At 31.2% G+C, this 21,127-nt stretch overlaps 4 protein-coding genes and 4 pseudogenes across 6 annotated transcripts; 2 read left to right on the top strand and 6 right to left on the bottom strand.

Moving 5' to 3' along the window:
- Window positions 1–1,249: 1,249 nt before the first annotated feature.
- LOC125827099 (osmotin-like protein OSML13) lies at window positions 1,250–2,118 on the bottom strand. Its single transcript, XM_049506462.1, has one exon. It carries the CDS (start codon window positions 2,088–2,090, stop codon window positions 1,350–1,352), a length of 741 nt encoding a protein of 246 aa, XP_049362419.1. The 5' UTR covers window positions 2,091–2,118; the 3' UTR covers window positions 1,250–1,349.
- Window positions 2,119–4,090: 1,972 nt separating this feature from the next.
- Window positions 4,091–5,034, bottom strand: LOC125827100 (osmotin-like protein OSML81). The gene has a single exon (XM_049506463.1). The coding sequence runs from the start codon at window positions 5,002–5,004 to the stop codon at window positions 4,264–4,266; it is 741 nt and encodes a 246-aa protein (XP_049362420.1). The 5' UTR covers window positions 5,005–5,034; the 3' UTR covers window positions 4,091–4,263.
- Window positions 5,035–5,680: 646 nt separating this feature from the next.
- Window positions 5,681–10,818, top strand: LOC125827106 (ethylene-responsive proteinase inhibitor 1). Of its 2 annotated transcripts, XM_049506467.1 has the most exons (4): window positions 5,681–5,807; window positions 5,918–6,013; window positions 6,718–6,928; window positions 10,731–10,818. In XM_049506467.1, the coding sequence occupies exons 1-3, from the start codon at window positions 5,750–5,752 to the stop codon at window positions 6,918–6,920; spliced, it is 357 nt and encodes a 118-aa protein (XP_049362424.1). In that variant the 5' UTR covers window positions 5,681–5,749; the 3' UTR covers window positions 6,921–6,928; window positions 10,731–10,818. The 2 variants fall into 2 exon arrangements, with proteins under 2 accessions (XP_049362424.1, XP_049362423.1); XM_049506466.1 differs by lacking the exon at window positions 10,731–10,818 and having other exon boundaries at window positions 6,718–7,043.
- Window positions 8,332–9,075, bottom strand: LOC125827098 (osmotin-like protein OSML81; annotated as a pseudogene).
- LOC125827107 (ethylene-responsive proteinase inhibitor 1-like) lies at window positions 9,877–10,723 on the top strand. The gene is made up of 3 exons (XM_049506468.1): window positions 9,877–9,983; window positions 10,089–10,184; window positions 10,516–10,723. The coding sequence occupies exons 1-3, from the start codon at window positions 9,926–9,928 to the stop codon at window positions 10,716–10,718; spliced, it is 357 nt and encodes a 118-aa protein (XP_049362425.1). The 5' UTR covers window positions 9,877–9,925; the 3' UTR covers window positions 10,719–10,723.
- A 2,322-nt stretch (window positions 10,819–13,140) lies between the features above and the next one.
- LOC125826727 (protein P21-like) lies at window positions 13,141–13,800 on the bottom strand (annotated as a pseudogene).
- A 905-nt stretch (window positions 13,801–14,705) lies between these two features.
- LOC125827103 (osmotin-like protein OSML13) lies at window positions 14,706–15,528 on the bottom strand (annotated as a pseudogene). The gene has a single exon (XR_007442969.1). The product of XR_007442969.1 is annotated as an osmotin-like protein OSML13 (transcript).
- Window positions 15,529–17,109: 1,581 nt separating this feature from the next.
- On the bottom strand, window positions 17,110–17,783 carry LOC125827105 (osmotin-like protein OSML13; annotated as a pseudogene).
- Between the last annotated feature and the right edge of the window lie 3,344 nt (window positions 17,784–21,127).

The following is a 21,127-nucleotide window of genomic DNA, read 5'->3' as shown; positions in this document are numbered from 1 at the left end:
AGCACGTCATGATGCATGTTCCGTGACTTTTATGCAACTACTCCTGAAAATAAGAAGCAAAGTCCTTAGCACACAGAAAATACTCACTCTGTTCTAAAATATTTGTCACGTTTTATTTAAAAATAATAGATCATTATCAAGATATATTCAAATAATTTCACCCTTTCTTTTTCTTAAAAGCGTATCAAATAATTTAAATTCGCATCATGTAACCTTTTTAACTCCCCACCATTATTATAGAAAAAATATGTCATATGTCAAGTGGATAATTAAAAGAAAAACGTATGTGCATCTCCACTCAAAAGTCAAGAAAATGGGGGTACATGGAGATATTGGTGAGTGGGGTCTTTTATGTTGCTTGGTGGTTAATTAATTGTTGATCATTACTTACTATATCGACAAAAGAATATTATTTTCCAAAGTAATGTTGTTATTTTATCCTAATACAATATTTAGTCATTTCATTCCATCAATTTCTGTTAAGTTCAAATCAATCATTGTTTCAAAGGAGATTGATATTAGCTAGTAAAGTCACGTTCTATTATGTTTTTTTGCCTTTTGGGTGGCGACAAATTATTATATTTATTTTTCACAATTTTATTTTAATATATGTGAGTGCGATAAAGTCAATTTGTTAATCTATTACATGAAGTTATAAGTTATTAAATTTAAAACCTAATTCACTTTTAATTCTCTAAAATATGTAAAAACATGTTAAAGATAAAAATGGTGAAATTTTCTATATTTAAAAAAACAATTTTTTTGGTAGTAAAAAAATAATTTTCTTAATTTAATCTTTTGTCATTGTGTCAAAAGTATTTGCTTATTTTGAGGAATTTCTGCATAGAATTCAAGTAGCACGTGCAGAGCATCATTTAGTTACGTACGTACTTGAAAATGTTCTAAGAGCCGCCTAAAAACAAAAATTTCCATATATCTATTGACTTTGAACTAAAATTATGGATAATAATTCGGAATAAAATTTGGGATTAATTTTATTTTATGTTATTTTGAGGTATTAGCTAATTTTGAGATTAATTTATTTCATTATTTATAAAATGATGAAATTTTTATCTTTATACAGAAAGTGAGATAAAATAATCTTATGAGATATCTTTATTTATCTTATCCTGCATATTAAAATCTTTATGTCCTTGAATTAACCGTCATCATTCTCTCACTTGACAACCTGCTACCGTAAACAACAAAATATACACAAAAGAACATAAAATAATATTCGAAACAACAGATTTGTGATGATGTGACTCTTATTCATGTATTATATTAGGTTTATTACAAGCCAATATAACTTGACCACTTCAAGCAATTTAAAAGAAAGTGACTCAATTTTACTTAGCCTCTTCATCACTTGCAGGCATCTCCAAGGGGAAATTTGGGCTAGTAACACCATTAGGACAAAAGACAACCCTATAATTTGTACTACCACTAGGGCAAGTAAATGTACTAGTAGGATCATCTTGTGGGTAGCTATAGACATCGGGGCATCTTTGTTTGAAGAATCTTGACAAATCAGTAGGACCACATGGACCTTGGGTGCAACAATATTGTTGTCCTCCGAACGTGGTACAAGGATTGTTACATCCTCCAGGTACCCTAAGTGAACCAGGACATTCACCATTTATATTAGCCGTGCAATGAATTGCGTGGCATTTCCCTCCACTAGGATTAGTCGGGGCGAAAGTCATCGGAATATTAAATCCATCGACTAAAGAAATGTCCCAGAAATCTAGGTTGCTGAACTGGTCCAAGGCGTACTCGGCCAGGGTGTTTGGTGGTTTGCCCCACCCGGTACACTGCAAGACCCCACCACAATCACCAGTCTGGCATGAACCTCTACCAGCACCATCAAAGTTGCAATTAGTACGACCCCATATACGTGCCATCTTAGTGCCCCTCGGTGCATTGATAACCCATGTCTGGCCTCGATCGAGACGTCGGCCACCGCCTATCGGGGTCGATGCTGCCCACACGGTGTATGGACAGTTATTGCGTACCTCGATAGTGGCAGCATAAGTGTAAGTCACAAAAGCAAGGAGGAAGAAAACAAAAGAAGATCTCAAGTAGGCCATGTTTGTGGAACTATATTTTTTAATCTAAGTTGTTGGATATTGTGACAAATTGTTGGGCAGTTTATATAGGGGTGTGGCGGCTTTTGAAACTATGGATTTTAATCACAAATATCAATATCACACTTGACTAATCAACGAATAATATTGAAATATGTTTAAGTAAAGGTTGAGGTGGCTCAACATATAAGAGCCGCCTACTAATTACTCCATTACTTTGTATGAGTCAAACTATTATTTTTATTCGATTTCTTATCTAGTGTTCGATTTCTGTTAATTGTATTGTTAACAAAGATTTTTTTCATTTCTAAAGGTTTAAATTCACATTCATTCAGAATAGAGAAATTTCATCCGATTTTGACGGCAATCCATATGGATAACATAGAAGACAAATTTATTTAATATAACGTGACAAGACTTTTTCTTAAAACTTAATTGAAAGAAGTAACCATTATTTTTCTTTCATGGACAAAGTTTTTTTTTATATTTCTCCCGCCTCATATTAGATGATCATTTTCTATTTTATACGATGCTTAAGAAATTATAAATAAGAAGATGATTTTATTAATTCACCCCTTAAAAAACTTCTTGAAAATTTTACAAATAAATGTGAACACTTTCAAAAAGAAATAATTGCAAGAATAATATAGAAAAAATTAATTAATCTTTACTTGATTTAGTAAAGTGATCAACTAAAATGAGACAATTATATTTAGTATAAAGATCAACTAATATAAAACGGAGAGTTTCGTGTTCAAGTTTCACCCGTATTATTTATTTTATCGATTATTTGGAGGCGAAATTTTCGGATCACAATCAATAAAATAATGAAAGTTATTCCAATTGATTGCATCTAAAATCTTCAATTAGTAAATCTACACTTTCCCCTAAGCATTAATTCACTTCACAAATCTTCAATTTCCCATCTTGGAAAAGGGATAAAATGATAAATTTCCTCATTCTCTCTCCAACTAATACCATGATAGCTTCTCAATTTCATTGTTCATTTTTTATTTATTTTCCACTCGGGAGCCTATATTAGATCTCAGATTAAATTTGAATCAGACACTGCAGAGCTCATTTGGGGTGACGTTCCCAACAAGATTTTTTCTATACCCAGGGCTCGAACCCGAGACCTCTAATTAAGGGTGAAACACTCCAACCCTGAATTATTTTCCACAATTTATGTGATAATATTATTCTTTTAAAAGAAGTGTAACACACATAGTATCGCATATTATTTTAGGTGTACTGTTTCTCAAACTTATAAGTGATAGTTTGGATGTGTTTTTCACACTCTCAATAGTTTAGGTGTGTTTTTGACACTTCACTCTTTTAATTTTGAACTTTTTGCCATTGTGACATTTTTTTCACGTGACGATTATATTATTTTTTTAAAAGAGAGTGTAATACAAACACTATCACATATTACTTGAGGTGTTTTATTCAAACTTATGAGTGATAGTTTATGGGCGTTTCTCTTACACTCTCAATAATTTAAATATAAAATTAAAAAAATGATAGTTTAAGAGTTTTCTAGAAACTTAACTCAATTAAATATCGTCAGTAAATCCGAGTAAAGACGTAATTTCACTGGCGATCTACCTAAGATCTATTTGGTGGTTTTTATCGTCGTTGATTTTTGTCGCAAATTTAATTGCCATTAGTTATGGAGTTACTTGCAGTGCATTATGGTCGCCACTAAAAATATTCAGTGGCGATTTACTATGCTCCTAGTGACCAAAAAAGTCTGATTTCTGGTAGCGAATTACTAATAATAAGTTCGATTTAAAGAGGCTCATATACATAACAGCGCGAAATGATTCTCAGGGAAATAAATTCAATTAACCAAAATTTAAAAGATAAAATTTCACCTTTTCATAGTTCAGCTAGGACATTATCAATACTTTTTTGTTTGTTTATTGGTCTAAGTCTTAACACTTTACTAAGAGTTTTTTTTTTTTTTTAAAAAGAACGATAATTCAAATGCACTGTTGATTTATACATCAAGAAAAGTACACGTGGGATGTAACTCTTATTTAGGTCTTAAGTCTATTACAAACTCTCACCAATAAAGTAAAAGTTCAAATAGTTAACTAATTGGGCAATTAAGATTTTTCATTACACGAGAGATCACTCGACCATTTGAAGTAATTTTAAAGAAAGAGACTCAAATTTACTTGGCCACTTCATCAGTACTTGCAGGCATCTCCAAGGGGAAATTTGGATCAGCAACACCATTAGGACAAAAGACAACCCTATAGTTTGTACTACCTCCAGGACAAGTAAATGTGCTAGTAGGATCATCTTGTGGGTAGCTATAAGCATCGGGGCATCTTTTCTTGAAAAATTTGGACAACTCTGTAGGACCACATGGACCTTGGGTGCAGCAATATTGCTGTCCTCCAAACGTGGTACAAGGATTGTTACATCCTCCAGGTACCTTAAGGGCGCGAGGACATTCACCATTTATATTGGCCGTGCAATGAATTGCATGACATTTCCCAGCACTAGGTTTGGTAGGGGCAAAAGTCATCGGAATATTGAATCCGTCAACTAGAGAAATATCCCAGAAATCTAGGTTGTTAAACTGATCCAAGGCATATTCAGCCAAGGTGTTTGGGGGCTTACCCCACCCGGTACACTGCAAGACTCCACCACAATCACCAGTCTGACACGAACCCCTTCCTGCAGCATTGAAGTTACAACCAGTACGACCCCATATACGTGCCATCTTAGTTCCCCTTGGAGCATTAATGACCCATGTTTGGCCCTTATTGAGACGTCGACCACCGCCTATTGGGGTCGATGCTGCCCACACGGTGTATGGACAGTTATTGCGTACCTCGATAGTGGCAGCATAAGTGTAAGTCACAAAAGCAAGAAGGGAGAAAATAAAAGATCTCAAGTAGCCCATGTTAATTTGTTGAAATTTATATATGAGGACAAATTATTTTTTGGTACTTTATATAGGGGTATGGCGGCTTTTGGCAATATGGATTTTTATTAATCATATATAACACAATATCATACTTTGACTAATTATAAACGAATAATATTAAAATATGCGTTGGTAAAGGTTGAGGTGGAAAATATATAAGAGCCGCCTAATAATTAATTATTTTATGAACTAACGTGACGGACCTTTTTCCTAAAACTATTTTTTTCTTAAAAAAAACAGTCATTTCAATATCTTTCGTGACCAAAGTTTCTTCCGTACTTATCTATGCTCATTTTACTTTTATCGTGTTTAGTACGCATTTGAACATAAAAATTGAAAGTAAAATTAGTTATATTTTCTTCATATTACTCGTAGTATGGATCATTTGCTAGATTAACATGAAATATACAAATCAACACGATTTTGATGTAACAGATCATTTGTTGAACCACAACTTTTTAATGCAAGTATCTATTAAAAGAACCCCTATTGATGCAAAAATCAATAAATAAATTGGGAGGAATTGACTGACAAGTCGTCAAACTTATCGTCGATCCACATTAAAATAATGTTAGTATGGCTGCTTTTAGATAAACAAGTGGATCATGTACAATTGAGTTAAAAAAATATCTCCTATAAATATCTATATATACCTCTAAAACTAAATGCATCTAACAACACAAATATAAACTTAGATTCTTTAAAGAAATTGCAGAATTAAATGGAGGCAAATAAGTCTATGGTGAAGTTGGTTGCTTTCTTGATAATTTTTGCATCATGTAATTAATTGACCATTTCTTTCTATTTTAAATTTAATTTCTTTCACATATATTTAATATTTTTATTTATTAAAAAAATTAATTAATTATGTAAAATTATTTATGAACAGGCTTTCAATCTCTCACTGCTCAAGATTTGGAAATCGAAGTTAGTGATGGCTTAAATGACTTGCAACTACATGATGTCTCTCAATCATTTTGTCCAGGTTTGGTTTTTACTCAATCATCTTCTTTTTTTATTTCGGTGCTTGATATTCGTATGAGACCTGACTAAATTTGAATTCACATTGAAATTTAATATATTGAGGAATAAAATAGTTTCTAACAATTGACGAATCTATATTTAGGGGGACCAAAATCTAAGACATCTGATAAAGAATATATAAATTAAGATTCATACTTCTTTTTTTTTATTTTTCATCCGGTGTCTGAAGCCCACATTGAAGCCCCGACTAAATTCGAATCACGCACTCCCAACAAGATTTTCTCCATACCCAAGGCTCGAACCCGAGACCTCTGGTTAAGGGTGAAGCACTCCCACTAGTTCACCACATTAAGATTCATACTTAACACTCCACAAATCACAATTCTTGTTGGTCTTTCATCTCCTGATTATTGTTGAAGTCTAATTGTTGATTTTTTCTATTATAAAATAACTTTTGATTTATAGAAGTTTTAATCAATTAATAATGACATAAAATATAAATGTGCTCTTTAACTTAGCCTTAACTGACATATATATCCTTCAACTTTGAATGTATACAAATAGTCACTAAAACTCGTATAAAGTTGAATAAATAAATACACCCGTCCAGTGTCATACATTAAAACCGGGGACAGTTTATTATGTGTATATATATAATTGTGCATATAATATTTAATTAATTACTTGTATTTTTGTAAATTATAGGTGTGACGAAAGAAAGTTGGCCAGAACTTCTAGGGACACCAGCTAAGTTTGCAAAACAAATAATTCAGAAGGAAAATCCAAAATTAACAAATGTTGAAACTCTACTGAATGGTTCTGCTTTTACAGAAGATTTGAGATGCAATAGAGTTCGTCTTTTTGTTAATTTATTGGACATTGTTGTACAAACTCCCAAAGTTGGTTAAACAAAATTAATTCATGCTATATATATATATATATATATGTATCTAGCCTCCAGAAAAATAAATTGGAGATGTATGGTTAATGTTTCCACTATATTTGGTGATAAATAAATGTGGCTTTTAATATTAATATGATTTTTCATTTGTTATACATATACTACTACAACAACAATAATCATTGAAATCTCACAAGTACTGAAGTATGTGGAAAGTGATGTGTACGTAACCTTTCCTCAATTATAACGTAAACTTGTTTGATTACCAAATGAATATATTTTAATCTATAATAGTGTACATGTATATTAGTTATAATATTTAACAAGTTATATTTAGGGGCGGCTCAACGTAATTGGGGGCCTAAAGCGAAATTTTAATTCATGGCCTAAATTATAAATACACTTCATATACGTATTTATTCATAATTTATTTTTTTACACTATTTAGATTAAAATTATTAGTATGTAATATTGTTTTTTCAGTTACTAGTTTTAGGTAAGATTTTATCAACCCAACATTGAAAAACATCTTTTAAGTGAGGAAATTATTATATGTATTGTTAACATAATGCTATAAGTAATAAGTTGATAAATATTAAATAAAGATAAGAGTTAGAACCATAAAATTTGACTCAAGAAGTTGATGGCTTGGTATACCGCATTTTAATATGCTTATAGTAATGCTTGAAACTAAAAATTTAAAAAGAAATAAAAAAGAATTTGTAATTCACTTTGTTCAACACTTTTCACTATTAATTCTTATTTTTAACAAAGTACAAAAGATGTTAAAGTGGATAAAATAATTTATTTTTAAAAAAATTATAATTTTTATCATAAATAATGAATTTTTCTATAAAAATTTTAACACATAATTTATTCTTGATAAAAATTTGGGGGCCTAAGACAAAGGCCTTATTTTCCAAAGCATAGAACCGCCCCTGGTTATATCGAGAGACGGTTTACATCTACTTATTATTTAGGAGAAATGATTTTCTAGCCTTTTATAATTTGCTTATAAGAAATAATCTTTATTATTACTATAGAATATCTGAAAAAGCTATTATCTTTCGTTCAACTCATTTAATTTCTTCTGGGATATAGAGAAGAATTAAATTAAAGCATAAATGACAAACGATAAACTGTAGGATGAATCGAAATATAGTCGATACATCAAAACTACGTGTAAAGAATCAATTAGACTGACCTTATATCATATTTCATTATAAAAACATTTAAGTTGAAGGGTATATATATATATATATATACACACTCCACACGCATATACATAAACTTGTTATCAATGACTTTCTAGCCTTTTATAACTTGCTTATAAGAAATAATCTTTATTTTAACCTATAGAAAATCTGAAAAGGCTATTATCTTCTGTTCAAATTGTATAAGAGAGCAAGATTTCTCATTTACTTGGCCACTTCATCAGTACTTGCACGCATCTCCAAGGGGAAATTTGGGCCAGCAACACCATTAGGACAAAAGACAACCCTATAGTTTGTACTACCACTAGGACAAGTAAATGTGCTAGTAGGATCATCTTGTGGGTAGCTATACGCATCAGGACATCTTTGTTTGAAAAAATTGGAAAAGAACGTAGGACCACATGGACCTTCGGTGCAACAATATTGTTGTCCTTCAAACGTGGTACACGGATTGTTACATCCTCCGGGTACTTTAAGTTGACCAGGACATTCACCATTTATATTAGCCGTGCATTGAATTGCGTGGCATTTCTCTCCACTTGGATTAGTCGGAGCGAAAGTCATCGGTATATTAAATCCATCAACTAAAGAAATGTCCCAAAAATCTAAGTTGCTGAACTGGTCCAAGGCATACTCGGCTAGGGTGTTTGGCGGTTTGCCCCACCCGGTGCACTGCAGGACACCACCACAATCACCAGTCATGCACGAACCTCTACCAGCACCATCGAAGTTACATCCAGTACGACCCCATATACGTGCCATCGTAGTGCCCCTAGGCGCATCAATGACCCACGTTTAGCCTCGATCGAGACGTCGCCCACCGCCTATCGGGGTCGATGCCGCCCAGACGGTGTATGGACAGTTGTTGCGTACTTCTATAGTGGCAGCATAAGTGAAAGTCACAAAAGCAAGAAGGGAGAAAACAAAAGAAGATCTCAAGTACCCCATGTTTGTTGAAATTTATATGTGGACAAATTATTTTTGGTACTTTATATATAGGGATATGGCGGCTTTTGGCACTATGGATATTAATCGTATTATATAACAATATCATACTTTGACTAATTATAAACAAATAATATTACAATATGATTTGGTAAACGTTGAGGTGGCAAAATGTATAAGAGCCGCCTAATAATTACTTATTTTATGAATATAGACTATAGTTACAAGTGAATTTTATTTGGTGATAACTTGGACATATAAACTCTGTATCGTGACGGAACTTTTCTTAAAACTAAATATTAAAAAGCGGCTATTTTAAGATTTTTCGTGGCCAAAGTTTCTTGCAAACTTATCTATGCCCATTTTTACTTTTACGTTCTAGCCTTATAGGTACGCGTTTGAACATAAAAAATCATAAAAATTGAAAGTAAAAATTAGTTTTTTTTTTCATATTACTCGTATGGATCATTTGTTAGATCAATGTGAAATATACAAATCATTCTGATTTTAAAATCACAACTATTCTGCCTGATGGGAAAGTCTATGTGATTTGTGACAAGTGTTTGATTATTCTAAGTCGAGATTGGAGTCACAACTTTTAGTGCAAATATCTATTAAAAGAACCCCTATTGATGCAAAAGTCAATAAATTATTTAACATCATACTTTATTTATTTCACGATGGAAGCATGGATACATTAACTAATTAAAATAAATTGGGAGGAATAGATCGACAAGTCATCAAGCTTATCATCGATCAACATTAAAATAAACATCTGTCTATCCCTCTAAAACCAAATACATCTAACACACAAAATATAAACTTAGATTCTTTAAAGAAATTGCAGAATTAAATGGAGGCAAATAAGTCTATGGTGAAGTTGGTTGCTTTCTTGATAATTCTTGCATCATGTAATTAATTGACCATTTATTTATACTTTATTAAATTTCTTCACATATATTATTTTTATTTATTAAAAAAAACTTAATTAATTATGTAAAATTATTTGTGAACAGGCTTTCAATCTCTCACTGCTCGAGATTTGGAAATCGAAGTTAGTGATGGCTTAAATGTCGTACAACTACATGATTTGTCGCAATCATTTTGTCCAGGTTTGGTTTTTACAATATCATCTTTTTTTTCTTTTTTTTCGTTCGGTGTTTGATATTCGTATGAGGTCCAACTAAATTTGAACGAATGTCAGGATCGAATCTCAGGTTGATTATCGGGGTCGTGTCTATAGGTTCGACTGTCGGGGGTTGAGGTCAGGGTCCCAATTCAACTTTGAATGTATACAAATAGTCACTAAAACTCGTATAAAGTTGAATAAATAAACACACCTGTCCATTGTCATACATTAAAACCGGGGACAGTTTATTATGTGTATATATATAATTGTGCATATAATATTTAATTAATTACTTGTATTTTTGTAAATTATAGGTGTGACGAAAGAAAGTTGGCCAGAACTTCTAGGGACACCAGCTAAGTTTGCAAAGCAAATAATTCAGAAGGAAAATCCAAAATTAACAAATGTTGAAACTCTACTGAATGGTTCTGCTTTTACAGAAGATTTGAGATGCAATAGAGTTCGTCTTTTTGTTAATATATTGAACTTTGTTGTACAAATTCCCAAAGTTGGTTAAACAAAATTAATTGATGTTATGTACCTACCCTCCAGAAAAATAAATTGGAGCTGTAATATGGTTAATGTTTCTACTATATTTGGTGATAAATAAATGTGACTATTAATATTAATATGATTATTGTTATACTTACTTCTACGGCTATATATCAGTGAAATCTCACAACTATAGTCTAAGGAAGGTGTAAATTTGTTTGATCTATAATAGTGTATATGTTAGTTATCATATTTAACAAGTTATATCGAGAGATTTACATCTACTTATTATTTGGGAGAAATGATTTTCTAGCCTTTTATAATTTGCTTATAAGAAATAATCTTTATTTTTACATATAGAATATCTGAAAAGGTTATTATCTTTGTTCAACTCATTTAATTTCTTTTGGGATATAGAGAAGAATTAAATTAGAGCAGAAATGACAAACGATAAACTTTAGGATGAATCAAAATATACTCGTTATATCAAAATTACATGTAAAGAACCAATTAGACGGTCATGATCCAGACCGTCGTGATTGGCACCCACACTAACTCTCCGGTAGGAGAACCATTACTACAACCCAAACCAAGCAACTAAACCAAAACTAAGGCATTTAAGTTACGAAAGCAAGTTAAATGCTAAGGAAATAAATAGGGAGTTCCCATAAACTCCAACAAAAGTCTAACAAGAACTAAACAATGCGGAAGAAATAACCTAGAACCTGAAAGTCAATGTAACAAAACATCTAACAATGAACCAAGTCTAAACAAGAAGGGATATAATCCCAACTAATGTACTAATAACTAATAGAACTGTCTAGGTCCGAATATGGTGGACATAGACGAAAGAGAACATATGGCAGCCCGGAAGAATTGGCTCACCCTTGAATTCGAACAATCACTGATCTCCTAAGCGAGATCTGTTAGTAGCCGCTTGAAGATGCCACGTACTCAACAAAAATAAGAGCAAGTGCAGTATCAGTACACAACCACAGTGTACTGGTAGGATCACGCTGCTATCCCACTAAGTGCAACATACATAAGTCATTACAACAATATAATCACATGCATATAACGAACATATACAATATTATCAACATATACAAACAATGAACAATTTCACATTTCTCAAGATACGCAATTATATCAAATCATTGGTCCTCTCATTGAACCCAAACCCAAATAGTTAGCATACCGGAACGTGGTACCCGATCCAATAATTATGCCGGAACGTGGCAACCGATCTAAGTTAGTTATGCCGGAACGTGGCAACCGATCCATTCAACACACCACAATCACAATCACAAGTATATCCTCAAGATCATACAATTAAGTCATGATTTCATGGTAATCATCATTCACCTATCTCATTTACAGCAAGTGTGATCAATAATGCAATATTCATATACATACATGTATCATAATGAAGCAAGAACAAACATACATCACACAATCATAGAATCACAACCATCACCTACTTCAAAACAAGCTTGAAACCCTAAGAAACTTGATCCTTCCCATTCCGGATTCGTTCGGCTTGATCTTGGTCTACAAACAATCATAATAACACGGGAATCAATAAACAACCACTAATTACCCAAATTACTAAACAATTCTATGAACCCTAGATCAAACCCATGATTCCAATTATCCAAATTAGGGTTGTTTCCACCATAGAATCTATAACAAAACCCTCCCCATCAATATTCACCCATTCTATTACATTCTACGAATCGAAAAATGGATTCGGGGAGTGAAAAACTTACCTTTAGCCTCAAGAATGGTGAAAAACGAGTAGGAGTCGCCTGGGGTTCGTTCCTTAGCTCTAAAAATCAAAAAGTGCCAAATAAGGTCGTTTAAGGGTTTATTAACGACCTTAAGTCGTGTCGAACCCGCCACAGTGGCCATCATCCCGCTGTAGCGGCCCCGCCAAAGTGGGTTGCACGAAACATAGAGCTATTTAAAGAATTCCAAAATCCCCATTTCACAATACACCTCTAACCCACGACGCTCAGAAAATACCTTTCACGCTAAGATCGATTTCGGGAGTTCTACTCGCCCGAATTCAATTCCGTAAAGTCGTATGGGTTCCTTAACGAGTTATCTAACTGCTCATGTAATCAAACTCATAAATAATTCACCCAATTGTTACCAGATTTCCCTACACCTTAAAGACTCCGATTTCGTCTAAATCTGGACTAGGTTGGGAAAATCCAAATACTACGAAAAAGTTTTTCGGCCCCAAATTTTCCCCCGTTAGCTTTTCTATAACGACGGGAACAGGTCGTTACACAGACTGACCTTATATTATATTTCATTATAAAAACATTAAGTTGAAGGGTGTGTATATATTCCACAAGCATATATACAAACTTATCATCAATATTATTTTGGTAATTTTTCATACCAATTTGTAGCGATAAAAATATTATTTCTTGGTATTTTTATGGGCAAAAAACAACTTTATAGTTAGTTCCTCAAGGACAAGTAAAAATGCTAATTTTAACATCCTTAGGGTAACTATAAGCATCATAACACCTTTCCTAAAAAAACACTTGAATATATTGTTGGACCACAATATTGATCGGTCTTAAAAACTGTACAAGGGTTGTTACATCCTCCGCGAGTTTTTACCACACATGGACATATCATGTTAATATCCACACTACACCTAATGCCACGGGTGCACCAATTCGATATAGGACTAAATTCTATTGGCACGTTGAATCCAACGATGAAAGAGACATCGAAAAAATCAAGATTGTTGTCTTGATTTAGGGAATATTCAGCCAAAGAGTTTGGTGGTAGCCCATAAGATTCACAATGGAGTAAACCATTGCAATCTCCAGTCTGACACTTACCACGGCCCGAATCATCGAAATTGCAACCAGTTCGGGCCCAAACACGGGCTCGTGACGTGCCAGGTGGAACATATAAATATAGATTGTCCAATTGGAGTTAAGGTTGAGCTGGACACCACCACACACTGGCACGAACGTGGCCCAAACAGTGTAAGGACAATTGTTTCGAATTTCGAATATAGCTGCCTTAGAGTGAGTGAAGAGGAGAAAATGAACAAAGAAAACAAGAGGAAAAATAAACATCGACTTGAAAATGAACATTTTTTTTTTTAATGAAAATGGTTACTTAGCCTTTTTATGTGTTTTGTGTGATGAGATAAAATTGGTATTTATAGAGAAGAATTTGGGGCAATGTGGTGGAAAAAAAAAAGTATTGGAGTAGAAAATATATGATCATAGTGATAGTGGAAGTAGCAAATTGGTATTTTTAATTTTAAAGGATAAAATAGTAAAAGAAAAATTGTCAAATATAAATTGCTTATAATAAACTTTAAAATCATAGTTTGTGGTTTTAGGCATATATATAAGTACTTTGGATGTTATCATATATTGCGTAGATAAGTTAAAAGATATTATAAATCAATTTAAAAAGCTTATAAACTTAGCCAAATCTCTTAAATTTTTCTAGGAAAATTATATTATCTTAAAACTTCCACTACATAAATTGTGGAAAATTGTGACTTTCAATAAAGAATTAAATGGATGGAATGATTATAAGGAAAATTTCTACAAGGGAGAAATTTACAAGCCACTTATATAATTGTTAAAGTGTAAAGCATCATATTGAAGGAGCAATAGAGAGAAAAGTTATCACATGAAATCATGATATTAATTATAGCTATATTATATTATATACTGTCGTTTAATCTAAATTACCAAACTGCAATAATGATTAATTTCCTTTAATTTTTGGAGATTCAAAGTTGATTAAAAAAACTCTGCCAATGAGATTAAGAAAACAGGATTGTTGGTTCATTGGTTAACGTTTGACTATCGATTTAGCGTGCTATAAATCAAAATCGATAAATTAAACTAAAAATAGACAACATCGAACTGAACCAATCAATAAACACCTGGACCATATTCGATACGAGTTACGAACATTCCAATTTACTAGCTCTAGGCATGTGTTAACCAGGTCATTAGCGTAAAAGTAGTAACGATATTACTATTATTTATTTATTATGATAAAACTATATTAGTTGAAGGGAGATATACATTACACACGTAGGAGATTATTATCACATTAAGGCAACATAGTTTAGCAAACCTTTTAAGATACTTATTATTTTGGTAATTTTTTCATACCATTTAATTTGTAGCAAAATATGTTTTATTGTGGCATTAATTATGGGCAAAAAACAACCCTATAATTTGTACTACCACTAGGGCAAGTGAATAAGCTAGTAGGATCATCTTGTGGGTAGCTATACGCATTAGGGCATCTTTGTTTGAAAAATCTCGAGAAATTTGTAGGACCACATGGACCTTGGGTACAACAATATTGTTGTCCTCCAAATGTGGTACAAGGATTGTTACATCCTCCTGGTACCCTAAGTGGACCAGGGCATTCACCGTTTATATTAGCCGTGCAATGAATTGCATGGCATTTTCCTCCACTAGGATTGGTTGGGGCAAAAGTCATCGGTATATTGAATCCGTCAACCAAAGAAATGTCCCAGAAATCTAGGTTGCTGAATTGGTCCAAAGCATATTCAGCTAGGGTGTTTGGGGGTTTGCCCCACCCAGTGCACTGAAGGACCCCACCACAATCTCCGGTTTGGCAAGAACCTCTACCAGCACCGTTAAAATTGCAATTAGTACGACCCCATATACGTGCCATCTTAGTTCCCCTTGGCGCATTGATGACCCAAGTTTGGCCTCGATCGAGACGTCGGCCACCGCCTATCGGGGTCGAAGCCGCCCAAACGGTGTAGGGACAGTTGTTTCGGACCTCGATAGTGGCAGCATAAGTATAAGTCACAAAAGCAAGGAAGAATAAAATAAAAGAAGATGTCAAGTAGCCCATGTTTGTGAACATATTTTTTTAATTTTTGATATAGTTACAAATTATTTGGTAGTTTATATAGGGGTGTGACAACTTTTGGCACCTTGGACATTTAAAACTCCACTACATAACTTGTGGAAATTTGTGACTCTTTCCATAAAGAATTAAATGGATGGAATGATTATAAGGAAAATTCCTATAAGGGAGAAATTTACAAGCCACTTAAATTGGAGGAGGACTAGAGAAAAGTCATCACATGAAATATATGATATTAAGAACTATATTATATAATACTTTTTTTTAAAATTTTGTTAACTATCACCAAATTAAAATAGTGACCGATCGCGAGGAAGTTCATAGCTAATTCCTTTTTTTAGTAGTCTGCAAAAATGATTAATTCTTTAATTTGTAGAGATTTGAAGTTAATTAAAAAAACTCTGCCAATAGATTAAGAAAACAGGGAATGTTTTTTGGTTGATAGGCAATAAAAATTGTGAAAGCACAACAAAAATCTTACTCATATACTATTTTAACTAATACTTCTATGTGTCTAGATTTTTATTGATATGTCTGTTTTATATTGAAATTTCATTTGGAAGAATAATAGAAAAATTCTCAGATCACCCATATAGAAGAATCAAAACAAAATGATTTCGTCTATTCTCAAAATTAAGATGGGTTGCCACCTACTTTTAAAATTTTATAACAGTTATAATCTTTTATACAATAATAAGACTTACTGAGAACAAATGGTGATTAACATAAGATAGGAAAGAGGGTAAAATTTCTTCTGTTTTTTTTTGCCTAACTTATTTTCAACTAGTCCATATTTAGATGTGTGTAAAACAGATTTAACCGATAAAAATTGAATTAAAAAAAATGCTATTCTATTGGTTTATTAATTTTGGGTTATTGAGTTAACAGTTCTTAAATAATTTTATAAACAAATTTATTAGGATATCAGTTCGGTTTCTAATTATAAAACTTTAGTTAATGGTTAAACTAATAAGTAATAACCTAATAAAATTATATTAAAACTACTTTTTTTATTCCTAATTATATAATAATGACTTTATATTTTAAATACAAAACCAATTTTCTTTTGCCTTTTATAATTAATATCTTGGTGCTGATGTTTTTGTTCTGAAGTTGTTGAGTTGATGAGGTTCTCTACTCACCAGCTATACTGTACGCATGATTTTTTTTTCAACTGGTATCGATAATATTTAAAAATAAATATTATATTAATAAAAACTATTAAGGATCAATAGGCAATTAATTGAAAAACATATTATTGATCGTCGATTTAGCATGTTTATAAATGAAAAATGGGTAAGTGACTGATTGATGTACAAGTAATTCATTAGTTTGTTTCAAATTCAACCAACAAAAAAAGGCAAGAAAATGTTGAAGTAAAGTAAATAAGTAACGACACATAATTAACGATATTATTTCTTATTCATTATGATCAAAAACATATAAGTTGAAGGGAGTGTGTATACATTACGCACATAAGAAATTATTATCACACTAACACAAAATAGTTTAACAAACCTTTTAAGATACTTACTATTTTGGTTATTTTTCATACCATTTAATTTGTAGCAAAATATGCTTTATTGTGGCATTAATTATGGGCAAAAAACAACCCTATAATTTGTACTATCACTAGGGCAAGTAAAGGTGCTAGTTGCATCGTCTTGTGGGTAGCTATAGGCATCTGGGCATCTTTGTTTGAAAAATCTCGACCAGTCAGTAGGACCACATGGACCTTGGGTGCAACAATGTTGTTGTCCTCCGAACGTGGTACAAGGATTGTTACAACCTCCGGGTACTTTAAGTTGACCAGGGCATTCACCATTTATATTGGCCGTGCATTGAATTGAGTGGCATTTTCCACCACTAGGATTGGTCGGGGCAAAAGTCATCGGTATATTAAATTCGTCAACTAAAGAAATGTCCTAGAAATCTAGGTTGTTAAACTGGTTCAAGGCATATTCGGCCAGGGTGTTTGGCGGTTTACCCCACCCGGTACACTGCAGAACCCCACCACAATCTCCGGTCTGGCAAGAACCTCTACCAGCACCGTCAAAGTTGCAATTAGTACGACCCCATATACGTGGTTGTTTCGGACCTCAAAAGAGGCATAAGTATAAGTCACAAAAGAAAGGAGGAAGAAAACAAAAGAAGATCTCAAATAGCCCATGTTTGTGGACATTTTTTTTATTTGATATTATTACAAGTTATTGGGCAGCTTATATAGGAGTGTGGCACCTTGTACATTAATCACATATATCAATAATATTACATTGGAATGATGAATAAGGAAATTTTTCCACAAGCCACTATTCCACGTCCGCATTTAATTCTTCATGGATTTTTTTTGGTTTTTTCGGAACCTTCTTTATTCTGAGTTTGATTAAATCTAAATTCTTGTTAAAAAGGTCCATATGAAATATATAACGTTCGGGTAAAAAACTTAAATATACAATTTAAGCACCTAAATAACCTCTATATAACAATAGTTTGACTTTACACCAACATAGCAATATAATCTTTACAAAATAAAACAAAATAAAAATAAATTAAAAAAAAAGGGTAAAAAAAAGAAGAAGCAACGCATCATTCAATATTAAATAAGATATTAATTCCTTAATTTACTCCAATTCAGTTACCTTCCATAAATATTCATTACTTAATATTTCTCTCTCATATCTCAAAACAACGTATTGTAACCAAAAACAAAGTCTTTATCTCTTGTTTAAGGTCGTTTCAATGGTTGAAAGCAAGAACGTGTCCGTTTTAATTCAGCACAACAAATATGAGATATCACCGGTATGTATCATTTTTTTAAAAATTACTTCCGATTTATTTTTGTAAGATTATATAGTTTGATTTTTCAAAAAAAAAAACAAATGTTTCAGTGGTTGAAAAATCTCTTTTTAAGGCTTTTTTGTTGTGGTTAATCATGAAAATTTTGTTATTTGTAAATTGATTTTGATGAATCATTCATGGCACTAATGTTATTTGTATAATTGTTAAAACGAACATTTCGTATGGTTTGTAGATTATGGTATTATGAATTGTAGGATTGCAAATATAATCAAAACCAAGATTAACACCTAATATAACTCGAATTCTATAAATTTACCTCTGTTTAATGACAATATTAATACGGAAATCTATGTTAAATAGTAATGTACTCACTTTTTAATTAATTTGGTTATCCAAAATAATTTGATAAAATTCTTGGTAAGATCATGGTGTAATATTGGTTTAAAATATGTATTATTTATCATATTAAATTTTACACCATAATGTACACCATTCAAGTACACTATAATTAATGTGTAAATTTTAAAAAATAGATATTATATGATGGTATTATGCATTTAGTTGATTGTTTAATTAAATCTATTATATAAATAAATTAGTTACTTTTGGTTAGTTTGTGGTGTGATGTAAATGTTTGGTGTATATCATACATTATATATTAGATTGAAATGTACACCAAATTGTCACCATAATGAACACCTTAATCATATAATCATGGTGTTATGCACCGTTGGATTGTAACATATAATCATGTTCAACTTTATCAATCGTCATAAATCAATGTTATATATATAGTTGGTTATAAGTTGGTGTTTGAATTTCATTATAAGAATAATGAAGTGGACACCAATTTTTAACCATATTATACACCATTTCGTATATAACTTTTTTTTGGTGATGTAAAATAAATATGATTGTGTATTTCAAATTTGATTGTTATAACGGTTGTTAAGTAGGTTCTTTAATTATTATTTTTGAAATGTATTGCAGAAAGGTCTGTGAATTTCAAGATTGAAGGAGTGATATGTGACGCAAATATCATTTTAAGAAAAAAAAAATCAAATACCAAAACTTGTACCAAATATTCATATGAGGATTGGCATCGTTGAGTTAAATTTTTTTTATAACACTTTTTTTTCATAATCTAATTGAATGTTATTACCGGATTTGAATTTTATTAGTTGTTTATTACACATTTTTTTCAGAATCATATTTAATCATATGATGTAATTAGTTCTATTATTTATGTTTGTTTTCCTTGTGGTATTAAATGTCATTTAAAAAAAGATGGCACGAAATATCAACTAAATTGGCATATTATATGGGGTAGAATTCAATAATTGTTGGTATATTATATGGTACAATTTTGATATGGGGTAGAATTCAATAATTGTTGGTATATTATATAGTACAAATGTTAGTATTATTATATGGTACATTTTTTATATAATAAATTTTTAATGTTATTCGTAAATAGTGTCATATAGTTTTAGTGTAATTTCAAGTTCTATACCATAATGTATACCGTTTTAAACAATCAAATTATATACTAGTAAAATTGTATTTACAAATTAAAAAAATATATATTGAAAAGCATATTGTACATCAATTGACATCATAATAAGATTTCATACTTTCCTTTTTTACAATATTACCTAAAAGAATTCTATTATTGATATACAAATTAGTATGCATAAATAATTATTGTGGTATGCAAATGGTTATTATTAGGGTATGCAAATGTTTTTTTTTAATTACTTTGCATATATTGGTACTTATATAATGGAACTTAGATTGGTATTTTTTTTTATAAAAGAATTGAAACGAAAATGGAGAGAGAAGAATAAATTCAAGAGTAATTGTATCAAATAAGGAATGTATTAAATGGTAAAAATCCTATAAATTAGGCAATAAATTCTCCCCCAAAAAATCAGCACTAGAATTGAAAAAATCAACCAAAAAAATGAGAGAAAGAAACGTGCATCCTAAAAAATAGGATCTTTAATTAAAAAAATCATATTCAACTATAATTGTCATTGAGAATTCCAAAGTAAATATGGTACGTCAAAAATTATAATGTACATCAAATTGTCACCATAATATATACAATATTAAAAAAATTATATCCAAAAAAAACATGTTTATGCCATTCCATATCCTAATTTCCGCTATATATATATATATCTGCAGATAACTTATACCAAGAAAAACAACATGTTTATACTATTCTATTTCATAATTTTACCACCATATATATACCAATTTTGCACTTAAATAATATCAAGAAAAACAAGAAGTTTATACCATTCTATATCATATATTTTTTTATCATTATATTATTCTAAAAGTAAAAAAAAAAACGTAATTGAAGAGAAAGAAAAAAAAATAGAAGTGTAATTGTATTAAGTAAGAAAGAGAAAAAAAAGGCAAAAATAATGTAACCAATTATAGTTGTGATTGAAAATCAAAAAAGTAAAAATAATAAATTATGAAACACATAAAATCAGACCACTAAGCTAAAAAAATAGGTAAAAAAATCGTATAAAGATATGTATATTTATTAAGTTGTCAGGTCTGTAATTAAAATGATAATGTTGTAAATAAAAAGAGTAAACTAACATTATGTAAATTAAAGTCTTAAATTGAATATTCTAGTAATTTTTCCTTTTAAAAATTATACTCTCTCTAGTCCATATTAAGCTTAAGTGAATTATTGAGATATCACAT

The sequence above is a fragment of the Solanum verrucosum genome, unplaced genomic scaffold, assembly GCF_900185275.1.
Source record: "Solanum verrucosum unplaced genomic scaffold, falcon-dt-bn FXZP01000060.1, whole genome shotgun sequence".
Lineage (NCBI taxonomy): Eukaryota > Viridiplantae > Streptophyta > Magnoliopsida > Solanales > Solanaceae > Solanum > Solanum verrucosum.
The sequence above is the reverse complement of the archived record's forward strand: the minus strand, read 5'-3'. Positions and strand labels throughout refer to the sequence as shown.